This window comes from Toxotes jaculatrix, chromosome 8, assembly GCF_017976425.1.
Source record: "Toxotes jaculatrix isolate fToxJac2 chromosome 8, fToxJac2.pri, whole genome shotgun sequence".
Lineage (NCBI taxonomy): Eukaryota > Metazoa > Chordata > Actinopteri > Toxotidae > Toxotes > Toxotes jaculatrix.
In genome coordinates, this window is record NC_054401.1 from 28,247,213 (window position 1) to 28,260,030 (window position 12,818).

The window sequence follows — 12,818 nt, forward strand, 5'->3', positions numbered from 1 at the left end:
AAACCATCAGACTGTCGTTCACATCCGCATTCATCAGCACAGAGGGGCGATACAGGGGAAGGCCCTGATGCTGAGGACGGTTCGTTTCCCTAATTACTTCTACAACTGCTACGGTGAGTAAGTCATTTTCACTAAACAGAGACATTAAAATATGAGGCACTTGAGGCTCACAGAGCTGCACCATAATCACTATAGTATATTAAGTTGAGCATTTATGTTAATTAATTCAAACCTAATTCTTTCACTTTAATTCAGTGCACTAAAGTTAAACACTGACACCTAAACACTGAGGGAAGCTGTGTTTAGGTCCTCCCTCTCTTCCCTTTCACAGTGTAACACTGGTTTTCATTGTCATCCCATACATAGCTGTTATAAAAATATAAAGATTATCACCGCTTAACATCTATCAACCAATAAAATTCAGAGAATTTTGATCATTTGGCGCTCCTATCAAATCTCCACCAAAACCATTTTTCATTGACTTTGACTTTCATTGACAGTTTACAGTGAGACTTTGATGTGTCACGACCCATCTAAAAACTTTTCAATCTTTTTCAACAGGATGTTCATCACATAAGGGAGGAAACAGGACCTACTCTTAATCTTAAAGCCTTCAGAAGTTTTACATGCTGTGACGCCACACCCTGTGGACACCATTGGGAAAAAAAGACAGTGCCTTAAAGGGGACCTATTATGCTCCTTTCCAGTTCTTGTAAGCTCTTATTCAGGGACTCCACTGGATTTACTTTGTGTGATTCACAGTTTAAAAAGTCCTTGTTCATCTCTTACTGTCTGTCATACAGCCCCTCAGTTGAGCCTCTGACTGAAACAGGTAACATTAGCTCCTTTAAGGCCTATGTCCCTAAAAGCCCGCTTCCTTCTGATTGGTCAATTTACAGACATAAACCAATGTTAGGCTTTACATATGGGAAATGTCTTAAATTCCTGACTGAAGAGGGAAACGTCTGCTGTCTAGTAAATCTGCACCTATAGTAGTTAACTGGAGAAAACGAGCTGTGCTTAGAATCACAGGGATTACTTTCACATACAGGATAAGCATAACAGATGAACTGTTCCTCACCATATCTCTTTGAGTGCTGTGTTGTGAGCCAGGGCCTCAGCGAGATGTCTGATCCCATGCACGGTGAAATGGTTGCTGATTAACCTGCAGACAAATGTACCAAGAAGGTGAGCTTCTGACAATCAATAACCTGACCAGGGTATCGCCGCATCACAGGCTTCGTCCCTGGCGACATCGTGTGAGTAAATACAAAGTGCGTTTTCCGTACCAGAGGTGGGTTAAACCTGTGTTCGCTTTAATCAGCTCAGCCAGTTGTGGAGCTGCATCATCAGTCATCTCGTTCTGCACCAACCTACAAAAGCACAGACGTGTACATAGAGGGTTTCATTCAGAACAGCAAAAAATCAGAAGGATAGGTATGTGATGTGCCTACCAGAAGATCCTGAGGACGCTGTTCTCTTTCAACGCTTCTGTCAGGAACTTCCCGCCTTTTGATGTGATGCCATTGGCCGAGAGACTACGACACAGAAACACAGAAATGACTCAGCTTAATCAATGAGTTTAAATCAGTTGTTTTTTTTAATTGTCTTTGTGGGTTACCCTCTGACCTGAGGTTAGTAAGCCTGGGGTGGTGCTTCAAAGCCTCTGCGAATGCTTCTGCTCCTTCATCACCAATGGTGTTGCCCCACATTCTGAAAACAAGAGCATCCAATCCTTCATCTGAGCTGCATCAGTAAGCGTTCAGTACAAACACAAGGGGCCTGGCTTAAGCCAAGTCTCCTCAGGGAGAAAATGAATTTGAAATGTCTTCACACATATCCTGGATAATCCAATCTTAAACTGCAAAGAGCTTTTACAGCGGTGAAGTCTTACCCCACATCAAATATAGAAGAGCTCTTCTGAATGGCACTGGCCAGATACCTCCCACCAACACTGGTGATCTTGTTCTTACCAATCCTAAGGACAAGGTAACGACAATATCATTTTAACAGATATAAGACCACGACATATTAATTTTATAGTTGCTGTAATTAGTATTATATTATAATTTATCTCTGGTATAAGTTAGAAACATACTTGACAACTCGCAACTTTGGGCATTCCTCAATTATCTGAGCCACTAGCTTGGCTCCAACATCTGTGATGTGATTGCTGTAAAGCCTGAGGAAAAAAATATACATTCAAGTTCCAGTTTCACTCTCAGAAAAACATCAGATGGTTTTGTTCTTTACAGAGTATTAACACACTAATCTTTATACCTCTACCATTTAAAAGTGTAACTGTGAACCCTAAATATGTAGCTTTGAACAAAACATGTCATATCAGGTCATATTTACTCTGAGTACATGACCTTTTTCCTCACTGGTTTTTATATCTTCCAACTATTTGCTCCAACTCTCATTCACTTGAAAACTATGTGACTAATATATACAAATGAATAGAAAGAAATTAGATAAAGCAGTGGCCTATTTTGAAGCCTTACTATACTATGACAATTTTTATGACATTTTGAGGCCTTACTATACTATGACTTTTTTTGGCCTATTTCGAAGCCCTACTATACTATGACCATTTCTATGACATTTTGAGGCCATACTATACTATGACATTTTATGGCCTATTTTGAAGCCTTACTATACTATGACCATTTTTATGACATTTTGAGGCCATAGTATACTGTGACCTTTTTAGCCTATTTTGAAGCCTTACTATACTATTACCATTTTTATGACATTTTGAGGCCATACTATACTGTGACCTTTTTTGACCTATTTTGAAGCCTTACTATACTATGACCATTTTTATGACATTTTGAGGCCATACTATACTATGAACTCTTTTACCTATTTTGAAGCCTTACTATACTATGACCTTTTTTGGCCTATTTTGAAGCCTTACTATACTATGATGTTTTTTGGCACATTTTGCGGCCATACTATACTATGAACTTTTTTGGCCTATTTTGAAGCCTTACTATACTATGACCATTTTTATGACATTTTGAGGCCATACTAAAGTATGACTTTTTTTTTGGCCTATTTTGAAGCCTTACTATACTATGATCATTTTTATGACATTTTGAGGACATAGTATACTGTGACCTTTTTTGCCTATTTTGAAGCCTTACTATACTATGACCATTTTTATGACATTTTGAGGCCATACTATACTATGACCTTTTTTGGCCTATTTTGAAGCCTTACTATACTATGATGTTTTTTGGCACATTTTGAGGCCATACTATACTATGATGTTTTTTGGCCTATTTTGAAGCCTTACTATACTATGACCATTTTTATGACATTTTGAGGCCATACTATACTATGACCTTTTTTGGCCCATTGTGAAGCCTTACTATACTATGACCATTTTTATGACATTTTGAGGCCATACTATACTATGACCTTTTTTGGCCTATTTTGAAGCCTTACTATAGTGTGATGTTTTTTGGCACATTTTGAGGCCATACTATACTATGATGTTTTTTGGCCTATTTTGAAGCCTTACTATACTATGACCATTTTTATGACATTTTGAGGCCATACTATACTATGACCTTTTTTGGCCCATTGTGAAGCCTTACTATACTATGACCATTTTTATGACATTTTGAGGCCATACTATACTATGACCTTTTTTGGCCTATTTTGAAGCCTTACTATAGTGTGATGTTTTTTGGCACATTTTGAGGCCATACTATACTATGATGTTTTTTGGCCTATTTTGAAGCCTTACTATACTATGACCATTTTTATGACATTTTGAGGCCATACTATACTATGACCTTTTTTGGCCTATTTCGAAGCCTTACTATACTATGACCATTTTTATGACATTTTGAGGTCATACTATACTATGACCTTTTTGGCCTATTTTGAAGCCTTACTATACTATGATGTTTTTTGGCACATTTTGAGGCCATACTATACTATGATATTTTTTGGCCTATTTTGAAGCCTTACTATACTATGACCATTTTTATGACATTTTGAGGCCATACTATACTATGACCTTTTTTGGCATATTTTGAAGCCTTACTATACTATGACCTTTTTTGGCCTATTTTGAAGCCTTACTATACTATGACCATTTTTATGACATTTTGAGGCCATACTATACTATGACCTTTTTTGGCCTATTTCGAAGCCTTACTATACTATGACCATTTTTATGACATTTTGAGGCCATACTATACTATGACCTTTTTTGGCCTATTTCGAAGCCTTCCTATACTATGACCATTTTTATGATATTTTGAGGCCATACTATACTATGACCTTTTTTGGCCTATTTTGAAGCCTTATTAAACTATGATGTTTTTTGGCACATTTTGAGGCCATACTATACTATGACCATTTTTATGAAATTTTGAGGCCATACTATACTATGACCTTTTTTGGCGTATTTTGAAGCCTTACTATACTATGACCATTTTTATGACATTTTGAGGCCATACTATACTATGACCTTTTTTGGCATATTTTGAAGCCTTACTATACTATGACCATTTTTATGACATTTTGAGGCCATACTATACTATGACCTTTTTTGGCCTATTTTGAAGCCTTACTATACTATGACCATTTTTATGACATTTTGAGGCCATACTATACTATGACCTTTTTTTGGAATATTTTGAAGCCTTACTATAGTGTGATGTTTTTTGGCACATTTTGAGGCCATACTATACTATGACCTTATTTTGCCTATTTTGAAACCTTACTATACTATGACCATTTTTATGACATTTTGAGGCCATACTATACTATGACCTTTTTTGGCCTATTTTGAAGCTTTACTATACTATGATGTTTTTTGGCACATTTTGAGGCCATACTATACTATGATGTTTTTTGGCCTATTTTGAAGCCTTACTATACTATGACCATTTTTATGACATTTTGAGGCCATACTATACTATGACCCTTTTTGGCCTATTTTGAAGCCTTACTATACTATGACCATTTTCATGACATTTTGAGGCCATACTATACTATGACCTTTTTTGGCATATTTTGAAGCCTTACTATACTATGACCATTTTTATGACATTTTGAGGCCATACTATACTATGACCATTTTTATGACATTTTGAGGCCATACTATACTATGACCTTTGTTGGCGTATTTTGAAGCCTTATTATACTATGACCATTTTTATGACATTTTGAGGCCATACTATACTATGACCTTTTTTGGCATATTTTGAAGCCTTACTATACTATGACCATTTTTATGACATTTTGAGGCCATACTATACTATGACCTTTTTTGGCATATTTTGAAGCCTTACTATACTATGACCTTTTTTGGCGTATTTTGAAGCCTTACTATACTATGACCATTTTTATGACATTTTGAGGCCATACTATACTATGACCTTTTTTGGCATATTTTGAAGCCTTACTATACTATGACCATTTTTATGACATTTTGAGGCCATACTATACTATGACCTTTTTTGGCCTATTTTGAAGCCTTACTATACTATGACCATTTTTATGACATTTTGAGGCCATACTATACTATGACCATTTTTATGACATTTTGAGGCCATACTATACTATGACCTTTTTTGGCGTATTTTGAAGCCTTATTATACTATGACCATTTTTATGACATTTTGAGGCCATACTATACTATGACCTTTTTTGGCATATTTTGAAGCCTTACTATACTATGACCATTTTTATGACATTTTGAGGCCATACTATACTATGACCTTTTTTGGCATATTTTGAAGCCTTACTATACTATGACCTTTTTTGGCGTATTTTGAAGCCTTACTATACTATGACCATTTTTATGACATTTTGAGGCCATACTATACTATGACCTTTTTTGGCATATTTTGAAGCCTTACTATACTATGACCATTTTTATGACATTTTGAGGCCATACTATACTATGACCTTTTTTGGCCTATTTTGAAGCCTTACTATACTATGACCATTTTTATGACATTTTGAGGCCATACTATACTATGACCATTTTTATGACATTTTGAGGCCATACTATACTATGACCTTTTTTGGCGTATTTTGAAGCCTTATTATACTATGACCATTTTTATGACATTTTGAGGCCATACTATACTATGACCTTTTTTGGCATATTTTGAAGCCTTACTATACTATGACCATTTTTATGACATTTTGAGGCCATACTATACTATGACCTTTTTTGGCATATTTTGAAGCCTTACTATACTATGACCTTTTTTGGCGTATTTTGAAGCCTTACTATACTATGACCATTTTTATGACATTTTGAGGCCATACTATACTATGACCTTTTTTGGCATATTTTGAAGCCTTACTATACTATGACCATTTTTATGACATTTTGAGGCCATACTATACTATGACCTTTTTTGGCCTATTTTGAAGCCTTACTATACTATGACCATTTTTATGACATTTTGAGGCCATACTATACTATGACCTTTTTTTGGAATATTTTGAAGCCTTACTATAGTGTGATGTTTTTTGGCACATTTTGAGGCCATACTATACTATGACCTTATTTTGGAATATTTTGAAGCCTTACTATACTATGATGTTTTTTGGCACATTTTGAGGCCATACTATACTATAATGTTTTTTGGCCTATTTTGAAGCCTTACTATACTATGACCTTTTTTATGACATTTTGAGGCCATACTATACTATGACCATTTTTATGATATTTTGAGGCCATACTATACTATGACCTTTTTGGCCTATTTCGAAGCCTTCCTATACTATGACCATTTTTATGATATTTTGAGGCCATACTATACTATGACCTTTTTTGGCATATTTTGAAGCCTTATTATACTATGATGATTTTTGGCACATTTTGAGGCCTTACTATACTATGACCATTTTTATGACATTTTGAGGCCATACTATACTATGACCATTTTTATGATATTTTGAGGCCATACTATGCTATGACCTTTTTTGGCCTATTTTGAAGCCTTACTATACTATGACTATTTTTATGACATTTTGAGGCCATACTATACTATGACCTTTTTTGGCATATTTTGAAGCCTTACAATACTATGAACATTTTTATGACAGTTTGAGGCCATACTATACTATGACCTTTTTTGGCATATTTTGAAGCCTTACTATAGTGTGATGTTTTTTGGCACATTTTGAGGCCATACTATACTATGACCTTTTTTGGCATATTTGGAAGCCTTACTATACTATGACCATTTTTATGACATTTTGAGGCCATACAATACTATGACCTTTTTTGGCATATTTGAAGCCTTACTATAGTGTGATGTTTTTTGGCACATTTGAGGCCATACTATACTATGATGTTTTTTGGCCTACTTTGAAGCCTTACTATACTATGACCATTTTTATGACATTTTGAGGCCATACTATACTATGACTATTTTTATGATATTTTGAGGCCATACTATACTATGATGTTTTTTGGCCTACTTTGAAGCCTTACTATACTATGACCATTTTTATGACATTTTGAGGCCATACTATAATATGACCATTTTTATGATATTTTGAGGCCATACTATACTATGACCTTTTTTGGCCTATTTCGAGGCCTTCCTATACTATGACCATTTTTATGATATTTTGAGGCCATACTATACTATGACTTTTTTTGGCATATTTTGAAGCCTTATTATACTATGATGTTTTTTGGCACATTTTGAGGCCTTACTATACTATGACCATTTTTATGACACTTTGAGGCCATACTATACTATGACCATTTTTATGATATTTTGAGGCCATACTATACTATGACCTTTTTTGGCCTATTTTGAAGCCTTACTATACTATGACCATTTTATGACATTTTGAGGCCATACTATACTATGACCTTTTTTGGCATATTTTGAAGCCTTACTATACTATGACCATTTTTATGACATTTTGAGGCCATACTATACTATGATGTTTTTTGGCCTATTTTGAAGCCTTACTATACTATGACCATTTTTATGACATTTTGAGGCCATACTATACTATGACCATTTTTATAATATTTTGAGGCCATACTATACTATGACCTTTTTTTGCCTATTTCGAAGCCTTCCTATACTATGACCATTTTTATGATATTTTGAGGCCATACTATACTATGACCTTTTTTGGCATATTTTGAAGCCTTATTATACTATGATGTTTTTTGGCACATTTTGAGGCCTTACTATACTATGACTATTTTTATGACATTTTGAGGCCATACTATACTATGACCATTTTTATGACATTTTGAGGCCATACTATACTATGACCTTTTTTGGCCTATTTTGAAGCCTTACTATACTATGACCTTTTTTGGCCTACTTTGAAGCCTTACTATACTATGACAATTTTTATGACATTTTGAGGCCATACTATACTATGACCTTTTTTGGCCTATTTTGAAGCCTTACTATACTATGACCTTTTTTGGCCTACTTTGAAGCCTTACTATACTATGACCATTTTTATGACATTTTGAGGCCATACTATACTATGACCTTTTTTGGCCTATTTTGAAGCTTTACTATACTATGATGTTTTTTGGCACATTTTGAGGCCATACTATACTATGATGTTTTTTGGCCTATTTTGAAGCCTTACTATACTATGACCATTTTTATGACATTTTGAGGCCATACTATACTATGACCCTTTTTGGCCTATTTTGAAGCCTTACTATACTATGACCATTTTCATGACATTTTGAGGCCATACTATACTATGACCTTTTTTGGCATATTTTGAAGCCTTACTATACTATGACCATTTTTATGACATTTTGAGGCCATACTATACTATGACCATTTTTATGACATTTTGAGGCCATACTATACTATGACCTTTGTTGGCGTATTTTGAAGCCTTATTATACTATGACCATTTTTATGACATTTTGAGGCCATACTATACTATGACCTTTTTTGGCATATTTTGAAGCCTTACTATACTATGACCATTTTTATGACATTTTGAGGCCATACTATACTATGACCTTTTTTGGCATATTTTGAAGCCTTACTATACTATGACCTTTTTTGGCGTATTTTGAAGCCTTACTATACTATGACCATTTTTATGACATTTTGAGGCCATACTATACTATGACCTTTTTTGGCATATTTTGAAGCCTTACTATACTATGACCATTTTTATGACATTTTGAGGCCATACTATACTATGACCTTTTTTGGCCTATTTTGAAGCCTTACTATACTATGACCATTTTTATGACATTTTGAGGCCATACTATACTATGACCATTTTTATGACATTTTGAGGCCATACTATACTATGACCTTTTTTGGCGTATTTTGAAGCCTTATTATACTATGACCATTTTTATGACATTTTGAGGCCATACTATACTATGACCTTTTTTGGCATATTTTGAAGCCTTACTATACTATGACCATTTTTATGACATTTTGAGGCCATACTATACTATGACCTTTTTTGGCATATTTTGAAGCCTTACTATACTATGACCTTTTTTGGCGTATTTTGAAGCCTTACTATACTATGACCATTTTTATGACATTTTGAGGCCATACTATACTATGACCTTTTTTGGCATATTTTGAAGCCTTACTATACTATGACCATTTTTATGACATTTTGAGGCCATACTATACTATGACCTTTTTTGGCCTATTTTGAAGCCTTACTATACTATGACCATTTTTATGACATTTTGAGGCCATACTATACTATGACCATTTTTATGACATTTTGAGGCCATACTATACTATGACCTTTTTTGGCGTATTTTGAAGCCTTATTATACTATGACCATTTTTATGACATTTTGAGGCCATACTATACTATGACCTTTTTTGGCATATTTTGAAGCCTTACTATACTATGACCATTTTTATGACATTTTGAGGCCATACTATACTATGACCTTTTTTGGCATATTTTGAAGCCTTACTATACTATGACCTTTTTTGGCGTATTTTGAAGCCTTACTATACTATGACCATTTTTATGACATTTTGAGGCCATACTATACTATGACCTTTTTTGGCATATTTTGAAGCCTTACTATACTATGACCATTTTTATGACATTTTGAGGCCATACTATACTATGACCTTTTTTGGCCTATTTTGAAGCCTTACTATACTATGACCATTTTTATGACATTTTGAGGCCATACTATACTATGACCTTTTTTTGGAATATTTTGAAGCCTTACTATAGTGTGATGTTTTTTGGCACATTTTGAGGCCATACTATACTATGACCTTATTTTGGAATATTTTGAAGCCTTACTATACTATGATGTTTTTTGGCACATTTTGAGGCCATACTATACTATAATGTTTTTTGGCCTATTTTGAAGCCTTACTATACTATGACCTTTTTTATGACATTTTGAGGCCATACTATACTATGACCATTTTTATGATATTTTGAGGCCATACTATACTATGACCTTTTTTGGCCTATTTCGAAGCCTTCCTATACTATGACCATTTTTATGATATTTTGAGGCCATACTATACTATGACCTTTTTTGGCATATTTTGAAGCCTTATTATACTATGATGATTTTTGGCACATTTTGAGGCCTTACTATACTATGACCATTTTTATGACATTTTGAGGCCATACTATACTATGACCATTTTTATGATATTTTGAGGCCATACTATGCTATGACCTTTTTTGGCCTATTTTGAAGCCTTACTATACTATGACTATTTTTATGACATTTTGAGGCCATACTATACTATGACCTTTTTTGGCATATTTTGAAGCCTTACAATACTATGAACATTTTTATGACATTTTGAGGCCATACTATACTATGACCTTTTTTGGCATATTTTGAAGCCTTACTATAGTGTGATGTTTTTTGGCACATTTTGAGGCCATACTATACTATGACCTTTTTTGGCATATTTGGAAGCCTTACTATACTATGACCATTTTTATGACATTTTGAGGCCATACAATACTATGACCTTTTTTGGCATATTTTGAAGCCTTACTATAGTGTGATGTTTTTTGGCACATTTTGAGGCCATACTATACTATGATGTTTTTTGGCCTACTTTGAAGCCTTACTATACTATGACCATTTTTATGACATTTTGAGGCCATACTATACTATGACTATTTTTATGATATTTTGAGGCCATACTATACTATGATGTTTTTTGGCCTACTTTGAAGCCTTACTATACTATGACCATTTTTATGACATTTTGAGGCCATACTATAATATGACCATTTTTATGATATTTTGAGGCCATACTATACTATGACCTTTTTTGGCCTATTTCGAGGCCTTCCTATACTATGACCATTTTTATGATATTTTGAGGCCATACTATACTATGACTTTTTTTGGCATATTTTGAAGCCTTATTATACTATGATGTTTTTTGGCACATTTTGAGGCCTTACTATACTATGACCATTTTTATGACACTTTGAGGCCATACTATACTATGACCATTTTTATGATATTTTGAGGCCATACTATACTATGACCTTTTTTGGCCTATTTTGAAGCCTTACTATACTATGACCATTTTTATGACATTTTGAGGCCATACTATACTATGACCTTTTTTGGCATATTTTGAAGCCTTACTATACTATGACCATTTTTATGACATTTTGAGGCCATACTATACTATGATGTTTTTTGGCCTATTTTGAAGCCTTACTATACTATGACCATTTTTATGACATTTTGAGGCCATACTATACTATGACCATTTTTATAATATTTTGAGGCCATACTATACTATGACCTTTTTTTGCCTATTTCGAAGCCTTCCTATACTATGACCATTTTTATGATATTTTGAGGCCATACTATACTATGACCTTTTTTGGCATATTTTGAAGCCTTATTATACTATGATGTTTTTTGGCACATTTTGAGGCCTTACTATACTATGACTATTTTTATGACATTTTGAGGCCATACTATACTATGACCATTTTTATGACATTTTGAGGCCATACTATACTATGACCTTTTTTGGCCTATTTTGAAGCCTTACTATACTATGACCTTTTTTGGCCTACTTTGAAGCCTTACTATACTATGACAATTTTTATGACATTTTGAGGCCATACTATACTATGACCTTTTTTGGCCTATTTTGAAGCCTTACTATACTATGACCTTTTTTGGCCTACTTTGAAGCCTTACTATACTATGACCATTTTTATGACATTTTGAGGCCATACTATACTATGACCTTTTTTGGCCTATTTTGAAGCCTTACTATACTATGACCATTTTTATGACATTTTGAGGCCATACTATACTATGACCTTTTTTGGCCTATTTTGAAGCCTTATTATACTATGATGTTTTTTGGCACATTTTGAGGCCATACTATACTATGACCATTTTTATGAAATTTTGAGGCCATACTATACTATGACCTTTTTTGGCGTATTTTGAAGCCTTACTATACTATGACCATTTTTATGACATTTTGAGGCCATACTATACTATGACCTTTTTTGGCCTATTTTGAAGCCTTACTATACTATGACCATTTTTATGACATTTTGAGGCCATACTATACTATGACCTTTTTTTGGAATATTTTGAAGCCTTACTATAGTGTGATGTTTTTTGGCACATTTTGAGGCCATACTATACTATGACCTTATTTTGCCTATTTTGAAGCCTTACTATACTATGACCATTTTTATGACATTTTGAGGCCATACTATACTATGACCTTTTTTGGCCTATTTTGAAGCTTTACTATACTATGATGTTTTTTGGCACATTTTGAGGCCATACTATACTATGATGTTTT

The 12,818-nt window shown here is 33.9% G+C and overlaps 1 protein-coding gene across 1 annotated transcript in view; it reads right to left on the reverse strand.

Annotated features, from left to right (window-relative positions):
• nod1 (nucleotide-binding oligomerization domain containing 1) overlaps window positions 1-12,818 on the reverse strand; it is a 52,978-nt gene that overhangs the window by 1,356 nt on the left and 38,804 nt on the right. Inside the window, exons 6-11 of the mRNA XM_041043378.1 lie at window positions 2,099-2,182; window positions 1,895-1,978; window positions 1,630-1,713; window positions 1,455-1,538; window positions 1,290-1,373; window positions 1,082-1,165 (exon numbers count right to left, since the gene is read on the reverse strand). Of these exons, the coding sequence (XP_040899312.1) occupies window positions 1,082-1,165; window positions 1,290-1,373; window positions 1,455-1,538; window positions 1,630-1,713; window positions 1,895-1,978; window positions 2,099-2,182 (504 nt within the window). The remainder of the gene's footprint in view (window positions 1-1,081; window positions 1,166-1,289; window positions 1,374-1,454; window positions 1,539-1,629; window positions 1,714-1,894; window positions 1,979-2,098; window positions 2,183-12,818) is intronic.